Here is a 23717-nt window from a genome sequence, read left to right as displayed (position 1 = left end):
TAATAAAATTTACTTCATTAAAAATATAATACTTACAAGAAGATAAATTCTCAGAAGGATTGGAACCAAAAAACATAAAGGAAGGTTTACACAAGAGAGGGAGAGTATTTCGGAAGTAAGAAGAGTGGAGAAAAGAGAATAACTGGTTTTAAATGAGAGTTTCTGAATGTCTTCCTTTATTTACAAACTCCTTTTTATAGATACTAAAACAGTAACTATCAATAATTCATACTTACAATCTTGTCTTTATACGTCAATTAATAATAAGTGAAATTGAATAGTATATATAAAGTTGTTTGTCTTGATTTTGAATAGTAACTTTTGTCTGGACCTTGAACAGTAGATAATAATCAGATACTAAAATGTGAAAATATTTGTAAGTGAATAAAATCGCAACAAATAATAAAGTTTTAAAGAAACGACTGTCGAACCCACAAGAACTAATTATGTTATTGAGTATTGAAACTCACCAAATTATTTACTATTCAAAAATAAAACTGAAATTTTAAATATTTTACAACCTAAATTAAACTAAAGTGCTTGATGAAAATAAATTAAAAGAAAAGAGAATAAAACTTAAAGCTGTAGAGATAATAAAAATAAATCTAGAGCTTTTAATTTCACCTAGCTAATTCCACACAATTCATTAATCCTTGTTATAAAATTTCAATTTTTCAAGTTGATGAAAAGAAATCCCTCAGTTATTTAATATTTTCTCTTGAATAATATTAGAAATATCTCTACCTAATAATTCATCATATTTCTATGTAAATTAAATTATTTGAAAATTCATTAAGTTCTTTGGGTTTTATTAATCTAAAATTATACTAATTACGGTAAAGTACATCTATCTTTCACTCAACTAATGATGTTTTAATCCTAAAAGCTTATAATCACAAATTACCTCTCGTTTTCATTATGATTCAATAAATCAAATAATAATTGGTCAGAAAATTGTAAGTAATGAGATCAATGATAAATACTCAACATAAAAAATTGGAAATAAAATAACTTGAAATTTAAATTATGTATTCAAAGTTAGACTACATCAAAAGTCTAGAAAATATAAAATTAGTTCATAACAAATCTAAAATCATCCATGTTCTTATCAGAATACATTAAAAGAAAATTAAAGAGAAGATTAAAAGTCTTTTGCTTGAAATAGGTTGATGAAACATTCAAAATTATTGAAGATCTCTCTTCCTTGAGACTTGGTAGCCACCTTCATTCTCTTTTTCTTTTCTTTTCTTTTTTTATTATTTTACTGCTCTTCAGCATACATCCACCTACCCTTCTAAAAAAAAAGGAAAATGATATTCTTACTACTCAACTACAATTTATTTACAACTTTTTTTGTATTTGATTTTTTTTAATTTTTTATTTTACTTAATGATTAAGGAAGTGAGTATTAATAAAATTATATTTTTTTTTAAATTTTTTCTTAATGATTAAGGATGTTAAAAAAATACTTAAAAGAAAATGAAATAAAAATAAAAAAATTTGAAATACACATGAGTGGTAAATGGGTTGTAATGTGGTTGGTGGTGTATCATTGTCCAAAAAAAAATGCTACTACTGTGTTTATTTTTTTCCCAATTGTTGCTCACGGCTCCTTTTCTCACCAAACCAATAATGACCCACTTCAAAATTTGAAAATGTGATAGGCTCACCCCACAATTCAAGGTTTTTTTTTTATTTTTTATTTTTTGTTTTGGTATAAAATATACTGCATTCATTTATAACGAATATTACAACTTTGACCTGGAACATACATTACAAGTCAACTACAACATTAATAGCTCACAAGTACACAATTGTGACTAACATGATCTAATCCATACTGCAAACCTCTACAGACCACCATCTGAGAGACAGCACAACTCTATCTAAGATAGAGTTAACAAATCTCATACTTTGTCTAAGACTAAATAGATGATACTCTATGGACAAAAGTCCAAGAGACGATGTATTTTTTTCTAAAACAAAATACATAACAAAAATTAAAGATACATGAAAAAAAAAATGAATTACATCTTGAAGATATATAGATCCACATTTTCAACTTTGGAGGAAAAAAATTACAAACAAAATAACTATAATGGCATATGAGAGCCACATGCCACCCTAAGAGTATGGCGATCAGTGAGGTCTAAAGTAACTAGTGGCCCCTGACCTAGAAAAGCACTCTTAGCAGTAGCGCGTGAATTTCATGCGCCTACCTAGGACCCCCTTGTGGATCATGGGCAACTCCATTAGGCGAAATACTTCGCCCGTCTGAAGGATCGGCATCTTGGAAACCTGCAGTAGGGCGCGTGGTTATTGACAAACGCCAAAGAGTAGCAAATTGGCCTTCCACCATACTTAACCCTAAAAAAAAAAATCAAAAAAAAACATGAAAGAAGAAAACTAGAGAGGAGAGGGAGTAGGGATGAAGGAGAGAGAAGGGAGGGAGAGCTCCTCCCCCCTCTGCGCAAGTTTTGATTTGGTGGTGGTTTCCAAAAAGAATGAAGAGTCTTTCTCTCTAAACTAGGGCCGGCTCCCCCCACAATTCAAGTTTTGAAAATAAGATGACATCACATTCCACTACTGTTCCATCCAACTTTGATACACCAGCTTCAAATATTCAAGATGCCATGCAATCCTTTCCACAACAAATTCCTTCTCACATCCAACTTTCATCTTCCATCAATCCTTCAAACACAATCAAATAAAGAAAAATAAGTAAAAATAAAATAAAATCAAAAGAAATAAAGGAAAACTAATAATTTTAATAAGTAAAAGAGTAATAAAAATTATGTAAAAATTACACTAATCAAATGAAATTGTTTGTCTTTATTCCTTGAAGAGATAATACTTCTGACAGCTTTCATCTGTCATGTTGAATAATTGAGAAAGTAATAATCTTCTAGAATCACACAATTATGGTCAAATCTAAACTGCAAACGGCTAGAAACAAATGTTTTGCTAACTTGTGCTATTTTATTGGAACTGCATTAAATGACTAAAATCTGAACTGTTGGAAGCAATCCTTGTTGTTGTTATCATATTATTTACAAACCATGTGAAACATTCCACTTATAGTGGAACTCATTTTTTTCACTATTTTCAAACTACACAACTTCACAATACTTGATTGAAAAACATCTCCCCATAAAAGTATGAAAAATTCTATTTTCAAGTCAGTGTGTAAAGCATACTAGTAAAGTGCTTATTTGGTATAATTTGATTTGGAAGATAAATTTTAAAATTTGAATCTTATAAATCAAATCTTACCATTTAAGTGATATGGATTGTGCACTCTACACACCGACTTGATAATATGATAACTCAAGAAGTAATATTAGATATAAGTATAGAGTATGCAAATTTTTTATGCAGATCCTCAGCAAAAAAGTGTATCCACAATGAAAATTCATGTGAATTCTCCCTTTTTTCAAAACTTCCGTGTAGAGTATACACACCTTAAATCTGCATTCCCACAAAATGACGCAAAGAGGATAGACTCAATCTATGTAAAATAAGTTTGAAATAGCTGGTGAGTTAAATAACAAGTATCGAGAGGCTCCTTAGATGGAGAATCGCGTTCAAGATTAGGAACTCACAGTGCTTCCCATGAACAAATGCACATCACTTTGCGAGGACAAGATTTGCGCTTTCTTTTCAAGTTTATTAAGCAACAAATACATTGGACCAATAATTCAAAAGCTTAAAATTATTGTAGTGATGACATCGATTGTGCAACATCCCGAGAAATTCTATCATGAATTGGCTCCTGCAATAAAAAAACAAAGCAATGTTTTCTATCTTCTTCGTATAAAATTAAAAAGATGAGGTTGATTTACCTCCATACTTTACATCTCAAACTTCGAGTTTGTCATCTTCTCGTGCTAAAATATGTATCTATCATTACTGAAAAAGTTTCGTTACTTATCCCAAAAACTAAATATATTGAAAAATGTTAATTATTTTCACATAAATTATTATTTTTTATTGGCACCGGGTATCCGAGAACAAAGTTCCAACAAATACAAGAGTGCAAAGGCCCTCAATTAGAAGTTCCTTGTAAGTGCACCTTGAGTAATTTAAGGGAAAGTTCATCTAGTCTAATGGCTCCTAGAAATTTTTTGCAACCAAGAGAATTCGAACTTTAGATGTGGAGGGAGTATACTACCAAGACCAAAACCTTTACAACTCGACCCAACTCCTAGGGGTTTTTAAATAAATGATAAACTTACAATTAGTTTACAACTTTATTATAAATAGAAGATAGTTATTAAAATTCAAATTATTTTCAATGAAGTTGCAAACTTACATTGGTTTGTCATAAAATAAGTTGTAAAGTAGTTGTAGGTATATCATAACTCTTGCAAATAAACTTGTGAGTTTACTCCTAATTTGTGTTTACTCAGAATCTCTTTCACTTTAAAATGCCTTCTTATTCTCACAGGTATACCATAATCGTTTATTTCAAATAAACAACATTATTTGCATTCCCTTCATAGACAGCTAGCAACCAGGGCATTGGTTGCTTGTAGTAAAGGGGGAAGTTTATATGAAATGAAATGTTGACAGCTTAAAGCTCTGAAGAACCAAAACAATCAACAGAAATAAGCTTAAACCAAGGAAAAGTATTAGTTACTCCTAGAGTATTTTTTACCTAAGCTCTAATGTTAACAACATGGCATCCTGTGATAGGGTGAGAGAATCACAAGATGATAGAATCCATCTAGACAGAGTGCAAGCGAACTTCAAACCTTGAATGCAAAGCCAGGTGTTAATTCTGTCGTCGTGGGGAGGGGATGATTGTCGCTCCAACACAGCCCACATGCCCGGTTTGTAACTTGAACTGAGTTGAATCGAATCTAATTTTAAATTGAGTCTAACAACTAAACAATCAATTATTAAATTACTAAACTCATTTCAACTCAAAACTTATTTACACGTAAGACCTACGATTTTTTTCAACTCAACAACTCTTTATACGTGATACCTACAATCTTTTTCAATTTCCTATAAATATATCTAAATTCATCTTAATATCTAAATACATCTAAATTCATTTTAAGTGAGTTTTATAAAACTCACTTTAATATCTTAAGTTATTACTATTTATAAAAAATTTTATCCATCTGGATTCAACTTAACATCTAAATGCATTGTGTATATTAATGAGTCAACAACATCCCTTTCAAAACGCACTGGCCGGCCTCGTGGATCCAAATTCTTACCCACGGCAATCGGATAAGATCCTAATATTTGGGTTAGGAGGCCCATTTCCATTCCATTTCATTGATTTCAAGATAACATACGCCCCCAAGACGAAAAGGGGAAAAACTGAAAGAGAAATCCTTTGGATCCAAATTTGGTGTTTCTTGAATTTTTTTATTTAATAATTAAATAAATATTTTTTAATGATATTATGAATTTTTTTTTAATTTTTAAAAAACTATTTAAGAATAAAAATTAAAAAAAATTAGTTGATTTGGTAAGTTCTCGGACTATATCCCTCGTTTAAACATAAAGTGATCGGTTATTTTTATAGATGAAATAAGATGAGATTAGATTAATTAAGATAAAAATTAAAAATTAAATAATATATTATTATAAAATATTTTTTAATATTAATTTTATTTTAAAATTTAAAAAAATTAAATTATTTATTTTATTTTATATGAATATTTAAAAATATTGTATTAGTTTAAATAAAATAAAATAAAAAATTTTATGAAAGTGCTTTCCGGGAATCGAAAGCTCCAACCCAGCCGGCCCGAAAACGACTTGAGACGTCAATTCATATAAGAAATCCGATCATATGGGTGTCAACATAATAGTTCGAATCCAGCTTGGGGATGAAAGATTTTCTGGGTGAGTTTTATTTCCGGTGAAAACTGCGTCATTGTTTGTGGTTCTGTAGCATTCTAGAGAGAGAGATGTATACTTGGCGGGGCCTGTGACAGGACACGTACGGGTTATACAAAAATAGCCGGCTTTTGGTTGGGATATCTGGCAACTGTTCTTTCTTTCTTTCTTATTTTTCCCTTCTTATATCTTATTTTCTTTGGAGAATGGATAGGTTCTTCAATCTTCTGTTTATTAAAATGTAGATAGAAAAGTGAGATCTCTCTTTGGTTGGCTGTATATTCCTGGGGTTGCTGGTGGGTGCCTTTTTTCTCTCTCTTTTTTAAATCCAAATCACTAATTTCCTGTTCTATGGTATATGCCTGCCAATCTAAAATCTTAATTTGTTTCATGGTACTTCTTTTCTGATTTCTAAACATCTTGTGAGCTTCTTCCTCCGCCAGTTTCTGTTGCTAATAAGATCATCTATGAATTGGACTTTGTCTCCTCTCCAATACATCTTGTTCTAGAAACAACTAAAAACTTTTCAATTGTCTGAATCTGAGCTCTGTATTTTTGACACTTTTTTTTTTTTTTTTTTTTTTTTTTTTCTGGGGGGGTGGGATTGCTTTTGGTCAGCTTGCATTCCATTGCCGTTAGTGAGGTCTTCATTTTTTCCATATTCCAAAGGTTTCGGTTCTTCTAGTTGGTATTTCTATTTTTATCCCTTGATAACTGGCATGGCAAGGGCTTTATTTAGCTTTTTTCTGTTCGTTATTGATATTGACTCCTGAGATTTTATTTTATTTTTCCCCTTTTCATCTTTTTAATTCGACCCAGGGAAAGAGAGACTGAGTTATTGTTTGTGTTTATCTGAGAAACAAAATTCTCTGTTGGTTTTTGAACCAGGTTTTTCATGGGCGACCGGATTCCAACTTGCATAGTTTCTGGGATGGCATCTCCATTTTCATAGTTAATATAATTTGGAAGGTTTATTGGTGAAGATCAACCTGCTGAGCTATGGAGGGTTCTTGTAAAACAACATTGAGCAATGGTGAATCGGCCAATCATAGCCTTCAAATTATTAGGTACCAACCCTGTATCAATCTATCATCGCCTTGGTTTGATTTGAGAGTCTTCTACGTGAGGATCAGCCATTTCCATGTTGATGATTCAACCCCTGAGTTTCTTAGTCTGAATCATATTCCGCTAAGCCCTGACACCGTTTTGGAAGTCAATGGTGCTAGAAGTAGCAGTTACTCTGATGGAGTCTGTTCCCTTCTTAGAAGGGACCGGGTAGATAAGAAATCAGAAGATGCCACCTTTGTGGGCACAGACAGTATAAGGTTGACAGGGAGTGTGAAATTTGAGGTTTTTGATAAAGAAGATCTCATTCTCTCTGGGGTTTTGGAGATGTCTAATAGCAATGGTTTCATGGGGGAATTGATAAACAGCACCAAACGGTGGAATATGAATTGTGAGCCAGTGATCACCGCCGGCGCTGGATTCTTAAAGGGGAAACAACTAGGTGGCCCTGAGTTTTCGACACCAACAATGGAGGTTTATGTCGCAGGTTGCTTCTCTGGAACACCTATCATCTTAACCAAGACTTTACAACTGAGTTTTCGAAAGAAGCACAACAGGAATGGCATGTTGGATGTGATTCCAGAGCATGAGACTACTGAATCCCACAAAAATATGTCCCCTGAAGATCTGCAGGTAATTATGCTGGAACATGTTTGATATTGAAATTCTCATTGTGAGATGTTCTCTTTTTTTCTCTGGTTTTTATTTATTGGCTTTCATTTAGTGCTTAAGTGCAGAGCTGGTATTTGCATGTTGAGGGGGAGCCGGATTTTTTGTGGCTCTTTTTGGTTTTCTAATCAATGAGTGACTATACAACCCCTTCATGGCGAGGGACGGGTTTCTATGATAAAAAACTACAGTGCTGTTGAATAATAATGTTACCTTACATGTCTGTAAACCCACCTACATGCTTCCTGTCTTGAAGAATGTTTCTTGTTACAAAAGGGCCAGTTTTTTTGTTACACATTGATTGTTTGGGAGAGCAAAGAGAATCTTATCTTACTTGTGTCATGGGGGTATGGGCAGGGCACAAGTTTTTAAATGATGGGGAGAGACCTTTCCATGGGCCTCATCCCAAAGCCAGAGTGGAGCATGGCCTGCACGTGTGGGGTCCTCTCCAATTTTTTTTAGTCTTTCTAGGCTACCCAAACACATAATCTTTTAATCAAATTTTCTATATCTAAAAAAAATGTCTAATCAAATTTTCTCTATTCGTCTCCGTAGCAAGAAAATTAAAAAGAAAAACAGTTTTAGTACAAACTAAAAAATGCACATCTTAGGGACTTTTTCCCACACATTTCCTGTAAATCCCAATATCTTTCAAATCTAACAAATATATTTTCTATAGACCTGGTCACTTTTATAAACCTAAAAATTTTCAATAATAAATCTTCCATCCAAACGAGGCCTTTATCAGCAGCTAGGAGCTACATTACACGTGCTTGAGCTTAAAGGGGTTTATAATTTCTGTTTTGTTCCATGAGCATCTCAGACCAATCCAATAAATCGTGGTTCCTGTTTGGATGTCCCTGACAGATATAGTTGCTTGCATGTCAGTGTTTGGTCATTAATGCACTCTGAATTATTGGAGCTTCTGATTTTGGAATTAGATTTGCCATACTCCATATTGGCAAGAAACCAGGATGGGAATACTCGAGGACTATCAAATGTATTGTATGTTTCTGGAACTTAATTAGCTTAATAAAGGTTAAAGCTTTAGTTTTTTTATATCAGATTGTTCTGTTTGCTTGCTGTCCTTGCATGCACGATCAAATTAATTCTTTCCCGCACCTCATTGTCCTTTAGGAAATGTATAGTATGCATGCCCATGGAAACTGCTATGAAAATGATCTTCATTTGTTCTCCTAGCAGTAAAGAATTAGTATTATAAATTTTATTGAGTAGCCATCATTCGTTTATTATGTGTACCTTTATGCATGTGGGGATGGGAGGCCTAAGTTTGTATCGAGTTAATATGAATCTGAATTCAATGTTTTAGGTTTGTGTAAGTTTTGGGAACTTTTGAAAGACTGAAATAAGGTTCCACTATTTGAGAAATATCATCTTCACTTATCTTGGTAAATACAGAATGTGATCAGAGGCAGAACTAGGAAATTTAGTTGGGGGGACAACCTACAAAAGTACATAAGAAGATAGATACATATAGTCTCTCTATATGGGTACATGCTTATGCAAAAAAAATAAGGCCAAACAAGACTTAAATGCAAAATTCACATCTTTATAAAATTATCCTAGAAGAGAACTTTCCAGTGCTAACTGAACGTGAAGTAATGGCTTTTCTGCAACATCGAAAGGGGCCTGATGTAGTGGGATCGTTTGGATTGTTACAACCTCTAGCAGATGGTTAAAAATTGATTCTAAAAGAACCTATTTCACCAAGTAGTGTTCATTTCTCCCTTTTTAGAATGCCTCCAGTGGCTACATTTTTGTTAAGTCTGGTCGCTCAGGCCGTTGTTCCTTTTGATTATGGTATTGTATTGTCAGATCCAAACATTATTTGTGTTCTAGGTTTAACATACATTTCCTTTGGAATACTAATATATCTCAATTTATCATAGTAAGTCATAAGGCTTGTTTCTTGTAGCATTGTATGTATAAGAACTATGATTAAATGACAAACCCAGAAAAACGGTAACTGAATGTCACGTCACTGAGATAGAGAACAATTGTTTTGCATATGAGACTTTTAGAACTTTTGGAAATCCATATGATCTTCGTTTATTTAGGGGAGTCTATATTAAAAAGTCTAGTATTTCCCATGCAATTTGACTTTTTTATATATTTTTTAGAATCAATGGGGCAAAACTCAAAATCAGTTATCTTTTTTTTTTTTTTTTTTGGGTGGGGTTGGGAGAGGGGGGGGGGGGGGGGGTGGTGGGTGGGGGGGGGGGGGGGGGGGGGGGGGGGGGTGTGTGGAATTAACTTGAAGATTTTTGGATTTTTTCAATCAATAATGCCTTGTGTCTTGCAAATTCATACTTTTTCAGCAATTATTAACATAGGATATAAATTTGACAAATGATCCCTTTTACTGTGACAATTTTCCCCTCCATAGTTATGATGCTTTGAGCTATGATGAAAACTCCCTGCAAGACTAAACCTTGGATATTGAATCTCTTAGATACTTATGTTAAGCAGCTGCAAAAAATTATGCTCTTTTCAGAGATTATAAATGAAAGAACTGTCTTCTTTTTTCCTGAGCTTAAAAAATGCCTGGTTTTGAATGTTGTTACACAGTTGAATTGGATCTGGGATATATCATGGTGCTTGCATGGAATGATTTGTATTTGTTAAATGTTACTCTTAGATGATGATATGAAGAATGTCAAAAGGACATCGTGGATGTGATAGTATTTATATGTACCACCTATATTTTCTTTGATTGTTCCACCTCTGGATTCTTTCGTGGACATTAGGGCAGCCAATGAGAGTAAAGATAATACATGCACTAGACGTGTTTGCTTGTGTCAATGTGATTTAGTTCAGGTGTTCCTGCCATACATCATCCATCAGGCTAAATTGTCACAGTAATGGCCATTAACCTCTGGCGAGTGGTGATAGGTAGCTGTTAGATCAGAACGTTGTAATGATCCAGGGAAGGCCTAAGCCATATCTGGGTCTATAGACTCTATACTCCAAAAGAACCCACAATTTTATAATTGAAATCCCTTAAAACTTCTCCCTCTCAAGAAATTTGGAATCCCATTCACCACCTCCTATTCTCAATCCGGGCTATTACAAGTGGCTTACTTTGGTTTAGTCCCAACATGCAGGTCTGTTTAGATCTGTCAAATGTTGGATTTGACAGATGGCCCCTAAGTCTCCTTAGTTCTCCTAATTTGACTGGCCCCTTTTCTTCGGTCTAGTGTTGCTTATATGACCATATCTGAACAGAAAAATAGCTAATCAGAATTGATGTAAACCTCCAATGAGACTGTTTTCATATATGGTTCATCGAGCATTTTATCATTTACTGATGAATTGCCAGTTTACATGGAAAAGAGAGATTTGTTTAGCTAGTGGTTGGCAGCAAATCCTTCAAGCATATGGGCCTCTCTCTTTAAAAGAAAAGCTTTTGAAACTTTTGCATTCTTTTATGCTTCATGTATGTGTATGTGAAGAGCATTTATATATGCTTTTATACTTAATATATTTATTGTGTCCGTGAACCTGCACTTTTAGCCTGTACCTCGAGTGCCACTGTCCCAATTATTTGGTTTTTGTGAAATGTTAGGTGGCAGAATACAGAAGCTACAGACCAGAAAATGAAAATGACTACAACAACCTGACTTGGAGGACGGAATACATAGATGGTGAAGATGGTGAATTGTCCTGGTTTAATGCTGGTGTGAGAGTTGGTGTTGGGATTGGGCTTGGTGTTTGCCTTGGAATCGGAATCGGAGTTGGGTTGCTAGTCCGTACATACCAATCAACTACACGAAACTTTAAAAGGAGGCTCCTCTGATCCCCTTTCATTAGACCTACCATAAACTAGGTTCCTTCAAAATCCAAATCCAGCTGCTAACTTCGTCATTTCTCCAACTTGCAGGGCTGTTTGACATGCATTACCATGGCAGGTTTTGACCCAGTAATTATCTGTGTAGCTAACTCTGTTAATTTTGCATGATTTTGCAGCCTTAAAATTTTAGTGAAATATTTGTTTGGAAAGGTATGATAGATAACTAGTTCCTGAGAATCCAAAGAATGACTGCTGTTTTTCTTTGTTTAATAAGTAAGAATGACTGCTGTTATTGAGCTGTAAATGAATGTCACTGGGGATTGGAGCATATTGTCTTTCAAATGTAGATTAAGGGCACCTTTAAGAAGATTTCTCTCAGCAGTGTGGCTTAAGGGATGACTAAGGTGTAGTTTAGATAGATGAGATGAGATGGTTTTAGATGAAAGTTCAATAAAATATTATTATAATATTATTTTTTAATATATTATTGTTTTGAGATTTGAAAAAATTGAATTTTTTATTATATTTTGTGTGGAAATTTAGAAAAATTGTACTAATAAAATGAGATGAAATCGTTTCTATATCCAAACTAAGTCTAAATATCTTTTGAAGTTAAATAGAATGGCAAATTTATGCGAGTATGCCAGCTAATGAAAAGGGATGTGCATATGAGATAGAGCATTTCTAAACTAAAGAAATGATAGGATTTGATTTGTAAAAAAATATTAATAAAGATAAATCAAATTATATTATATCAGAAATAGCGTAAATGACACACCAACTTGAAAATATAATTTATTCATTCATTAGCTCAACTAACCGGCGACACAAGACAAGCACATTCTCTCTAGAGCCACCTCATCGCCAGCACGGCATGTCGAAGTTTCTTGTCAAATGCTTGCAATCGCAAGGCAACAGATTTGTCGTGGCTTTTCCTCCAAACTTGTGGTGTATGAGCCTTATGAGTAGCAAAGCTTTTTTCTAAATCAAAATGCATGTCTCATGAGCTCCACACTAAAACTTGCCTTCTCGAATGTCTTTGCATCAAGAGTTATGTTACATTCATTTTTTCATTTTTGCATATTTCTTATTAATAGAGTGTATAAAAAATAAGTAAAAATGACTATACAAAAATTTTATTACATCAAAGAAGTACTTGATCCATTAATAGTAAGTTGGGTAAGGCAAAAAGAGGAGTGCAATTATGAATTATCTTTGCATCAAAATAGGTTAGATAGCAACAAGGGTTTGTTTTATATAACATATATTTTTCATACAATTCCTCTTTCGCACGGTGTTGTTTGTTTTGGAGCTAAAAACAACAATCAGTAAATTCATGAGAATGATTACATCATATTGTTGCATAAAATAACCTAAATGACTTATCTTCCTCTCTAGTACCGAAACCAGACATTGTGAGCTTGTCCCTTTGTTATTCTCCACCAATCGCCACCACCAGGCAGCCTAACACAGCCTCCCAATCTGAAGCCAACTAGTCCGACGTAACCACAACCGTAGTCCTTCGTGGTTTGTTTTCGAGTTTTCATTTTTTTGACACATGATGAACAAGCAGGTGTGAAGGAAGAGGGAGAAGCAAAGTTACATAGCCCTACATTCCACATTGCCTTTTGGAACCATGATGTGCGGATTTATCTACACGTGGGTGTGGTTTTATTTTAAAAAAAAATACTTTGGAGAAAGGAAAATGCTTGACCGTATTTTTATTTTTTTTAAATTTTTTAATAGTAAAGAAAGTAACTACTAATGAATTTGTTTTTTTAATATTTAAAGATGTTTAAAGAAATATAATTGCACTTAAGAGAAAAACCACTAAGGATATATTTAAACGGTTTTACTAACCAAAGTGGTTTGTAATTATTTCCTTTGTTTTTAAAAGTTTCTGAAAGTAATGTATTTATTTAAAACCAACAAACATTTATATTTTTTCTCTTTTTTTTTTTAAAAGATAATACGTGACGGGTTCGAACGCATCACGCATAAATTCTAATTTCTAACTAAAAGAAACACCTAATAGACATACATTTACATTCCTTTACAAAGGACTCTCAGAGTTCTTCATCCATTCATTTAACGTAACTACTTTAAACAAAAAGGGACTCAGTCCCTACAGTCCTTATAAAAGAAAACTAACTTAAAGCAAGAGGGGTTTCCATCACCCCACCATAAAATATACCTTATATCCGAAAGTATCTTGTCTAGAAGTTGACTCAATAAAACATCCCCATGTAGGGTCCAGTATCAAAACGTAAAAAACATATATCGTCATTAGAAAGAAACCAAACTACCCAGGGACTACTAAAAGTCGGCCCCTTCCTCCTCAGAAATACTCAGCTCCTCAGTAGATTCGTCTGTACCTGGACATTTAAAACATAAACACAAAGTGAGTCTAATGTAAGCAGTACACCATGCCGTTAACTTAATAAGCATATAGTATTTTCTTTTGAAAACATACATCCATAAACCAATACTAATTCTGAAAATACTTTCATGCATACGCTTTCTTTATAACTTCATGCATACGCTTACTTCTTACTACCATGCATATACTTACTTCATACTTTCATGCAAAATCTTTATTTCTTATTTTCATACATACTTATATTTCATATCTTCATGCATACATTTAATTTAATCTTTCACTTTCTTTTGGCCAGCACACTATTACGCCCGTGTGTTGGGGTTAGTGGTCCTCTTGGACCTGGATTCCACCCGTGATCACAGGTTAGGAATCCATTTCTGTCAGGGAGCGGCACTGGGTGCACTACCAGTGCTACTTACCGACATTGAAATCTGCCCATTTCTTTAGTACCCTTTCCCTTCATATGGTCATTACATATTTTCATACATTAATTCATTCCTTTTCTTTCTTTGAATTCAAACATCTTCAGTATCTTCCTTAGTCCGATGCATATGCATTTCTTTTGGAAAATAGCATTTCATGTCATGCTTACATATAAATAGAACCTTAGTTATTTCAAGAAGCATGTATGAAAATTCCATGACTTAGAATCTACATGCATGCATTACCATATACACATACAACCAATTATAATCAATAGGATACTTAACATGGGCTACCAAGAAAGGCTTGTACATAATATAAATTCATTTACTCTTTAATTAGAGGAACGTTTGGAAAGAGATAGAGATATATTCTTCCACAAGAGAACTTGGTATGGGCGCATGGTCATAGCTACTTACCTCGATCTGCTGCAATCCTTTTAACTTCAGAAAATCCTAATCCAATAAATAACAACTGTGTTAATACTCATCCAACATCCTTTAGACCTCCTTTTAACGATAACTAAATATTATAAATCTAACGTCGTTTTCTACCATTAACATTACTTCAAATAACTACCCTCTCGACAAATCTTTACAAGAGTAACATAAGAAGATAATTAACTTAGTTAACACAACATCAAAACGGCTCCATATATGCACTTAATCACTTAAAACAGAACATAATTATATATATATATATATATATACAAAACAGAATATTAAAACAGCCTCTCATATATATTTACACTTAAAACAGAACATAAATATGCATATATGCAAAACAGAACATTAAAATAGCCTTTCATATATATTTACACTTAAAACAGAACATAAACATGCATATATGCAAAACAGAACATTAAAACAGCCTCTCATATATATTTACACTTAAAACAGAACATAAATATGCATATATACAAAACAGAACATTAAAACAGCCTCTCATATATATTTACACTTAAAACAGAACATAAACATTTATATATGCAAAACAGAACATTAAAACAGTCTCTCATATATATTTACACTTTAAACAGAACATAAACATGCATATATACAAACAAACATTAAAACAGTCTCTCATATATATTTACACTTAAAACAGAACATAAGCATGCATTTAATACAAAACAGAACATTAAAACAGCCTCTAATATATATTTACACTTAAAACAGAACATAAACATGTATATATGCAAAATAGAATATTAAAGCAGTCTCTCATATATATTTACACTTAAAGCAGAACATAAATATGCATATATACAAAACAGAACATTAAAACAGCCTCTCATATATATTTACACTTAAAACAGAACATAAATATGCATATATACAAAACAGAACATTAAAACAACCTCTCATATATATTTACACTTAAAACAGAACATAAACATGTATATATGCAAAACAGAACATTGAAACAGCCTTTCAAATCTATTTACACGGAAAGCAACCTCTCAAATAGCCTTATATATTTATATACCTGAAACACCACCTCAAAATAGCTTTGTATACACTTGGTTAGCAAAACAGAACACGTGCACATATATACATACCAAACCACAACATAAGGAGATGAAAATAAAACAAAAACTGACACAATACAACACATCATTCGGTTGACCCTAACAACACCTCAAAACCATGTACATATATATATATATAAGATGGTTGATGTATTTCAAAAATCCATATATCACTTACACTAAGAAATGAGTTAGGAACCCTTACCCCAAATTTCTTCACTTCTTGAAAGATGAAAACACTTGGAAATTCCAACTATAAGAAACCTCAAAGTAGTAAGGAAATAGATATAGTGCACTGTTTGGAAAGATTTAACTTTCTTTATTTCTTTTGGGAGCTCACACGGTTTAGGTGATGGAAAGAAGTCTTGGTTCTTCTCTTGAACTAGAAAGTGAAGGAAGAATGAAAGGAAATGATGTTGTACGATGGCTTGAAGAAGTGAGAAGACTTACAAGTCTTTTGGCCCTTTAACCGACGGAAGCTCCTTAGGAAATGAAAAGTGGTCAAAGCTTATCTTCATGAAGTGCATGTTGGACGTCCTAGATTAAGCTTAAGAAGATAAATCTTAAACCTACCTCAATCCAAGGGTGTAAGTTCAAAGGGGCCAATTCATAATTAATTCAAAGTGAAGGATTTAAAAGAAAGTATATTAAGGATATAAAAATATGCTCTCATCTCATTTTAATAATTCACATAAAATAAAAACACACATCTTAAAATAAAATAAATTGAATTAATAAACTAATAAAATCTTTACATGAAAATATTTAACTTAAGGATTAAAATAAAATGACGTAAAGACTCACGTAGTAAGACTAGGGTATTACAACTCTCCCCACTTTAAAATAATCTCGTCCTCGAGATTGAACGTACCTCAAAGAAAAAGAGTGGGATATTTATTCCTCACATCGTCTTCATGTTCCCAGGTTGCCTCTTGCTCAGTGTGGTGGTTCCAAAGCACTTTGACCATCGGAATGGTTTTATTGCGAAGTACTCGAACCTCCCAATCTAAGATTTGGATTGGTGCTTCCTCGTACGAGAAATCTTTATGCACTTTGGAACATCTGAATGCTTTTGATCGCTTCTGCAAATAGCATCCTCCGTTGTTTGATGGCAAGGGTATGGAACTAGATGCAGATAATTGGTTAGAGCGCTTGGAGAAAATTTTCAGTGTAATCAGCTGTACCAAGGAACAAAAGGTAGAATTTACAGCGTATAACTTGGCGAATGTGGCCAATGGGTGGTGGAAGGCCACTCGCGGATTTATTCAGCAGGAATTGAGTGAAGCTACCCCTATATCATGGAATAAATTTAAAGAGGCATTTAATGACCGGTTCTTTCCTTTATCCATTCGAGAGGCCAAGGCTCGAGAGTTTGCTGACTTGAAACAAGGTACAATGACAGTGAGATAGTATGCATCAAAATTTGTGGTGTTGTCGAGATTTGCTCCACACTTGGTCCACACCGAGCCATTGAAGGCCGAGAAGTTTGAGCGAGACCTAAACCCCAGAATTATGGACTCCCTTCTTGCATTGAAGATTAGGAAGTTCGCGGACTTGGAAGATAGAGCAGTGATACTTGAGGAGAATTTACGAGTCCGGGCAGGGGAATTCAATCAAAGGAAGAGGCAATTTCATGTCATGGAGCAAAATAAGGGCAAGAGACCTATGTACAGCCCAATGCCCAAGCCAATCCAAGTGATCAAACCTCCCCAACGTGGTACAACAACACCTCGCCCCGCATGCCAGAACTGTGGCAAACCTCATGCCGGAAAGTGCCTTACGGGGACTAACATCTGTTTTAAATGTTGTAAGGTGGGTCATTTGGTACGGGAGTGTCCAATGCTTGTGGCCCCTAATACTCAAGTTCAGAATCCAGGGCAGAAGAATCCAGCACCGGCCCGAGTTTTCGCGTTAACATTTGATGATGCTGATACTTCTCCTGATGTGGTGACAAGTATTCTTTCCCTGTTTTCGCATCGTGCTTTAGTCCTATTTGATTCTGGTGCTACGCATTCATTTATATCCAGTAAATATGCATGCCTGAGCGAGAGAGCACCTAAACCTCTTGAACCAATGATGTCTGTTTCTTCACCTCTTGGGAAATCTGTGAATTGTCAGTTTGTGCTGAAGCGTTGCGCGATAAAGATACAAGATCGATATCTCCTTGCTGATTTGATATTATTTGACATGGAGGAGTTCGATGTGATTTTGGGCATGGATTGGTTGTCTCAATACCATGCTAGCTTGGAGTGCTTCAAGAAGAAAGTAGTTTTGAGACCACCAGGTGAGTTAGAGTTCCGTTTCTGTGCTGCGGCTAAGAGTACTATGCCGAAGGTGATCTCTGCATTAAAGGCCACCACTATGTTAAAGAAGGGTTGTGCAGGATTTCTTGCTAGTTTGGTGATGCCACAACCAAATGGGCCTAAGTTGCAAAATATTGAGGTGGTGAAGGATTTTCCTGATGTTTTTCCAGACGAACTACCTGGCTTACCTCCGGATAGGGAGATTGAGTTCTCTATAGATCTCATTCCGGGAATGGCACCTATCTCTAAAACGCCATACCGGATGGCACCTGTAGAGCTCGAGGAGCTTAAGGATCAATTGCAATAATTGTTGGAAAAAGGCTTTATTCGCCCTAGTGTATCACCGTGGGGTGCACCAGTTCTCTTCATGAAGAAGAAGGATGGGTCGTTGCGACTTTGTGTCGATTATAGAGAACTTAATAGGGTGACCGTTAAGAATCGATATCCTCTTCTGCGGATTGATGATTTATTTGATCAACTTCAAGGATCCCAAGTATTTTCAAAGATTGACCTTCGATCAGGGTACTATCAGTTGAAGATTAAGGCGGAGGATATTCCAAAGACTGCTTTCAGAACGAGATATGGACATTATGAATTTTTAGTGATGTCCTTTGGATTGACCAATGCCCCAACGACTTTCATGGACTTGATGAATCGTGTCTTTAAGAAGTATATTGATCAGTTTGTAATGGTATTTATTGATGACATTCTTATTTATTCAAGAACCCCGGAAGAACATGCGAAGCATTTGGAGGTTGTTCTGCAAGTTTTGCGGGAGAAGAAATTGTATGCTAAATTGAATAAGTGTGAGTTTTGGTTACAAAAGATTTCTTTTCTTAGCCATATAATTTCAAATGATGGTATTTCCGTAGATTCTGCAAAGGTGGAGGCAATAGTGGAATGGCTTAGACCAAAAACTATCCAAGAAATTAGAAGCTTCCTTGGTCTTGCGAGGTATTATCGAAGATTTGTTAAAGGGTTTTCTCGCTTTGCAATTCCTTTAACGAGCCTGACCCGAAAGGGTGAGGAATTCATATGGACTACGGAATGTGAGAAAAGCTTTTAGGAGCTCAAGGAGAAACTTGTGACGGCACCTATTCTTACTATACCTTTGGGTACGGAAGGATTTGTGATATACAACGATGCCTCACACAAAGGGTTGGGGTGTGTTCTTATGCAGCATGGAAAAGTTGTAGCGTATGCTTCACGTCAACTTAAGGATTATGAGCGCAACTACCCAACCCATGATTTAGAGTTGGCTGTTGTGGTATTTGCCTTAAAGATATGGCGACATTACCTTTATGGGGAACGTTGCAAAATTTATACGGACCACTAGAGTCTAAAATATTTCTTCACCCAAAAGGAGTTAAATATGAGGCAGCGTAGATGGTTGGAGCTATTGAAAGATTATTATTGTAATATCAACTACCACCCCGGCAAAGCTAATGTAGTTGCCGACGCCCTTAGTCGGAAGTCTTCTTCTAGCACTCTCAATAGTATGTATACTCCCCAGAAATTTATTCTTCTAGATATGGAGAAGCTGAGAGTGGAAATGGTGAAGGATGTACAAGCAAGGCTGAATAGCCTGGTTCTTGGCCCAACAATATTGGACCAAATTAAGGCTACTCAAGGTGAAGACCTTAACCTTCAGAAGATCAAAGCAGAGATTTTAGAAGGGAAACAACCTGATTTTGTGATTTCTGGTGATGGATCCTTGCAGTTTAAAGGAAGATTGTGTGTACCGGCTAAAAAGGAACTAAGGGATCTAATATTGAGAGAGGCACATTGGTCTCTATACATAGTGCATCCAGGTAGTACCAAAATATATCGAGACCTGAGACAACACTACTGGTGGAGCGGAATGAAACGAGACGTGGCCAACTTTGTAGCTCAATGCCTGACATGCCAGCAAATTAAGGCTGAGCATCAAAGACCCTCGGGAGCACTACAGCCACTACCAATACCAGTTTGGACATGGGATGAAATCAACATGGATTTTGTAACGGGATTTCCTAAAGCCCAAGGAGGACAAGATTCTGTGTGGGTGATTGTCGACAAATTATCGAAATCAGCCCACTTCATACCAATTCAGATGACTTACTCGATGAGTAAGTTGGCAGAGATATATGTCAAAGAGATAGTTAGGTTGCACGGAGTTCCGTCCAATATAGTATCGGATAGGGACTCACGGTTTAATTCAGCATTTTGGAGGAGCGTGCAAAGGAACTTGGGGACAGAATTGACTTATAGTACTGCTTTCCACCCTCAAACAGATGGGCAATCTGAGAGAACAATTCAAATTCTTGAAGATATGTTACGGGCATGTGTCTTGGATTTTAAGGAAAGTTGGATAAAATACTTACCATTAGTTGAATTTGCCTACAATAATAGTCACCAAGAGAGTATCAATGCGGCGCCATATGAAGTTTTGTATGGGTGCAAATGTAGATTGCCCCTTTATTAGGACGAGGTTGGTGAGAAAAAGATGCTGGGTCCTGACTTAGCTCAAAATATGCAAGAAAAAGTAGATATCATCAGAAAGAGGCTTGCCCTAGCTCAAGAGAGGCAAAAGAAATATGCCGATCATAGAAGAAAGGAGATGCACATTGAAGTAGGAGACAAAGTATTCCTACGGGTAGCTCCAATGAAAGGAATTATAAGATTCGGCAAGAAAGGCAAATTAACCCCAAGATACATTGGCCCATTTGAGATTCTTGAAAAGATAGGAGCAATTGCGTACCGACTCACACTACCCCCAGAGTTTTCAGTCATGCATGATGTTTTCCATGTTTCAATGCTTCGAAAATATGTGCATGACCCTACACATGTGTTGGATTATGCGCCTCTCCAAGTGCATAAAGATTTCTCGTACGAGGAAGCACCAGTCCGACTTCGAGTACTTCGCAATAAAACCATTCCGATGGTCAAAGTGCTTTGGAACCACCACACTGAGCAAGAGGCAACTTGGGAACATGAAGACGACGTGAGGATTAAATATCCACTCTTTTTCTTTGAGGTACGTTCAATCTCAAGGACGAGATTATTTTAAGGTGGGGAGAGTTGTAATACCCTAGTCTTACTACGTGAGTCTTTACGTCATTTTATTTTAATCCTTAAGTTAAATATTTTCATGTAAAGATTTTATTAGTTTATTAATTCAATTTATTTTATTTTAAGATGTGTGTGTTTTTATTTTATGTGAATTATTAAAATGAGATGAGAGCATATTTTTATATCCTTAATATACTTTCTTTTAAGTCCTTCACTTTGAATTAATTATGAATTAGCCCCTTTGAACTTACACCCTTGGATTGAGGTAGGTGTAAGATTTATCTTCTTAGGGTTAATCTAAGACGTCCAACATGCACCTCATGAAGATAAGGTTTGACCACTTTTCATTTCCTAAGGAGCTTCCGTCGGTTAAAGGGCCAAAAGACTTGTAAGTCTTTTCACTTCTTCAAGCCATCGTACAACATCATTTCCTCTCATTCTTCATTCACTTTCTAGTTCAAGAGAAGAACCAAGACTTCTTTCCATCACCTAAACCGTGTGAGCTCCCAAAAGAAATAAAGAAAGTTAAATCTTTCTAAACCGTACACTATATTTATTTCTTTACCACTTTGAGGTTTCTTATAATTGAAATTTTCAAGTGTTTTCATCTTTCAAGAAGTGAAGAAATTTGAGGTAAGGGTTCCTAACTCATTTCTTAGTGTAAGTGATATATGGATTTTTGAAATAAATCAACCATCTTATATATATATGTACATGGTTTTGAGGTGGTGTTAGAGTCAACCGAATGATGTGTTGTATTGTGTCAATTTTTGTTTTATTTTCATCTCCTTATGTTGTGGTTTGGTATGTATATAAGTGCATGTGTTATGTTTTGCTAACCAAGTGTATACAATGCTGTTTTGAGGTGGTGTTTCACGTATATAAATATATAAGGCTATTTGAGAGGTTGCTTTCCGTGTAAATAGATTTGAAAGGCTGTTTCAATGTTATGTTTTGCATATATACATGTTTATGTTCTGTTTTAAGTGTAAATATATATGAAAGGCTGTTTTAATGTTCTGTTTTGTATATATGCATATTTATGTTCTGCTTTAAGTGTAAATATATATGAGAGGTTGTTTTAATATTCTGCTTTTAAGTGTAAATATATATGAGAGGCTGTTTTAATGTTCTGTTTTGTATATATGCATGTTTATGTTTTGCTTTAAGTGTAAATATATATGAGAGACTGTTTTAATATTCTGTTTTAAATATATGCATGTTTATATTCTGTTTTAAGTGTAAATATATATGAGAGGCTGTTTTAATGTTCTGTTTTGGATATATATATAATTATGTTCTGTTTTAAGTGATTAAATACATATATGGAGCTGTTTTGATGTTGTATTAACTAAGTTAATTATCTTCTTATGTTACTCTTGTAAGGATTTATCGAGAGTAGTTATTTGAAGTAACGTTAATGATAGAAAATGACGTTAGATTTATAATATTTAGTTATCGTTAAAATGAAGTCTAAAAGATGTTGGATGAGTATTAACACACTTGTTATTTATTGGATTAAGATTTTATGAAATTAAAGAGATTGTAGCGGATCGAGGTAAGTAGCTATGATCATGCACCCACGCCAAGTTCTCTTGTAGAAGAATATAACTCTTATCTCTTTCCAAACGTTCCTCTAATTAAAGAATAAATGAATTTATATTATGTATAAACATTTTTTGATAGTCCCTGTTAAATATCCTATCGATTATAATTGGTTGTATGTGTATATGATAATACATGCATGTAGATTCTAAGTCATGGAATTTTCATACATGCTTCTTGAAATAACTAAGGTTCTATTTATATGTAAGCATGACATGAAATGCTATTTTTCAAAATAAATACATATGTATCGGACTAAAGAAGATATTGAAGATGTTTGAATTCAAATAAAGAAAAGGAATGAATTAATGTATAAAAATATGTAATGACTATATTAAGGGAAAGGGTACTAAAGAAATGAGCAGATTACAATGCCGAGTAAGTAGTATTGATAGTGCACCCAGTGCTACTCCCTGACAGAAAGGGATTCCTAACATGTGGCCACGGGTGGAATCCAAGTTCAAGAGGACCATTAACCCCAACACACGGAGCGTAATAGTGTACTGGTCAAAAGAAAGTGAAAAATTAAATTAAATGTATACATGAAGATATGATATATAAGTAAAAAATATAGATTTTGCATGAAAGTATAAAGTAAGTATATGTATGATAGTAAGAAGTAAATGTATGCATGAAATTATAAAGAAAGCGTATACATAGAAGTATTGTCAGAATTAGTATTGGTTTATAGATGCATGTTTTCAAAAGAAAATATTATATGCTTATTAACGACATGGTGTACTACTTACTAAATATTAGACTCGCTTTATATTTATGTTTTAAACGTCCAGATACAGACAAATCTACTGAAAAACTGAATATTTCTGAGGAGAAAGGGACCGACGTTTAGTAATCCCTAAATAGTTTGATTTCTTTCTGATGACGATATATATTTCTTACGTTTTGATACTGGTATATCCTTTCGCCACTAAGCGAGCTTTGTACTTATCTATTGATCCATCCGACTTGCGTTTGACTTTTAGAACCCATTTGTTCCCAATAGTCTTACGCCCTGTCGAT

General features: G+C 34.4%; 3 protein-coding genes across 5 annotated transcripts; all 3 read left to right on the top strand.

The window, feature by feature from the left end:
• Positions 1–5730: 5730 nt before the first annotated feature.
• Positions 5731–11732, top strand: LOC122299664 (uncharacterized protein At1g01500). Of its 3 annotated transcripts, none has more exons than XM_043110062.1 (3): positions 5731–5865; positions 6748–7557; positions 11180–11732. In XM_043110062.1, exons 2-3 carry the CDS (start codon positions 6859–6861, stop codon positions 11408–11410), a joined length of 930 nt encoding a protein of 309 aa, XP_042965996.1. In that variant the 5' UTR covers positions 5731–5865; positions 6748–6858; the 3' UTR covers positions 11411–11732. The 3 variants fall into 3 exon arrangements, with proteins under 3 accessions (XP_042965996.1, XP_042965995.1, XP_042965997.1); XM_043110061.1 differs by lacking the exon at positions 5731–5865 and adding an exon at positions 5923–6155; XM_043110063.1 differs by lacking the exon at positions 5731–5865 and adding an exon at positions 6478–6528.
• A 4358-nt stretch (positions 11733–16090) lies between these two features.
• LOC122298802 lies at positions 16091–17148 on the top strand. Its single transcript, XM_043108657.1, has 2 exons — positions 16091–16174; positions 16831–17148. Exons 1-2 carry the CDS (start codon positions 16091–16093, stop codon positions 17146–17148), a joined length of 402 nt encoding a protein of 133 aa, XP_042964591.1.
• Positions 17149–17250: 102 nt separating this feature from the next.
• On the top strand, positions 17251–18348 carry LOC122298801. Its single transcript, XM_043108656.1, has one exon. The coding sequence runs from the start codon at positions 17251–17253 to the stop codon at positions 18346–18348; it is 1098 nt and encodes a 365-aa protein (XP_042964590.1).
• The last annotated feature ends 5369 nt before the right edge of the window (positions 18349–23717 follow it).

Source organism: Carya illinoinensis, chromosome 16 (assembly GCF_018687715.1).
Source record: "Carya illinoinensis cultivar Pawnee chromosome 16, C.illinoinensisPawnee_v1, whole genome shotgun sequence".
NCBI classification, from domain to species: domain Eukaryota; kingdom Viridiplantae; phylum Streptophyta; class Magnoliopsida; order Fagales; family Juglandaceae; genus Carya; species Carya illinoinensis.
This window is presented reverse-complemented; position numbering and strand designations above follow the sequence as displayed.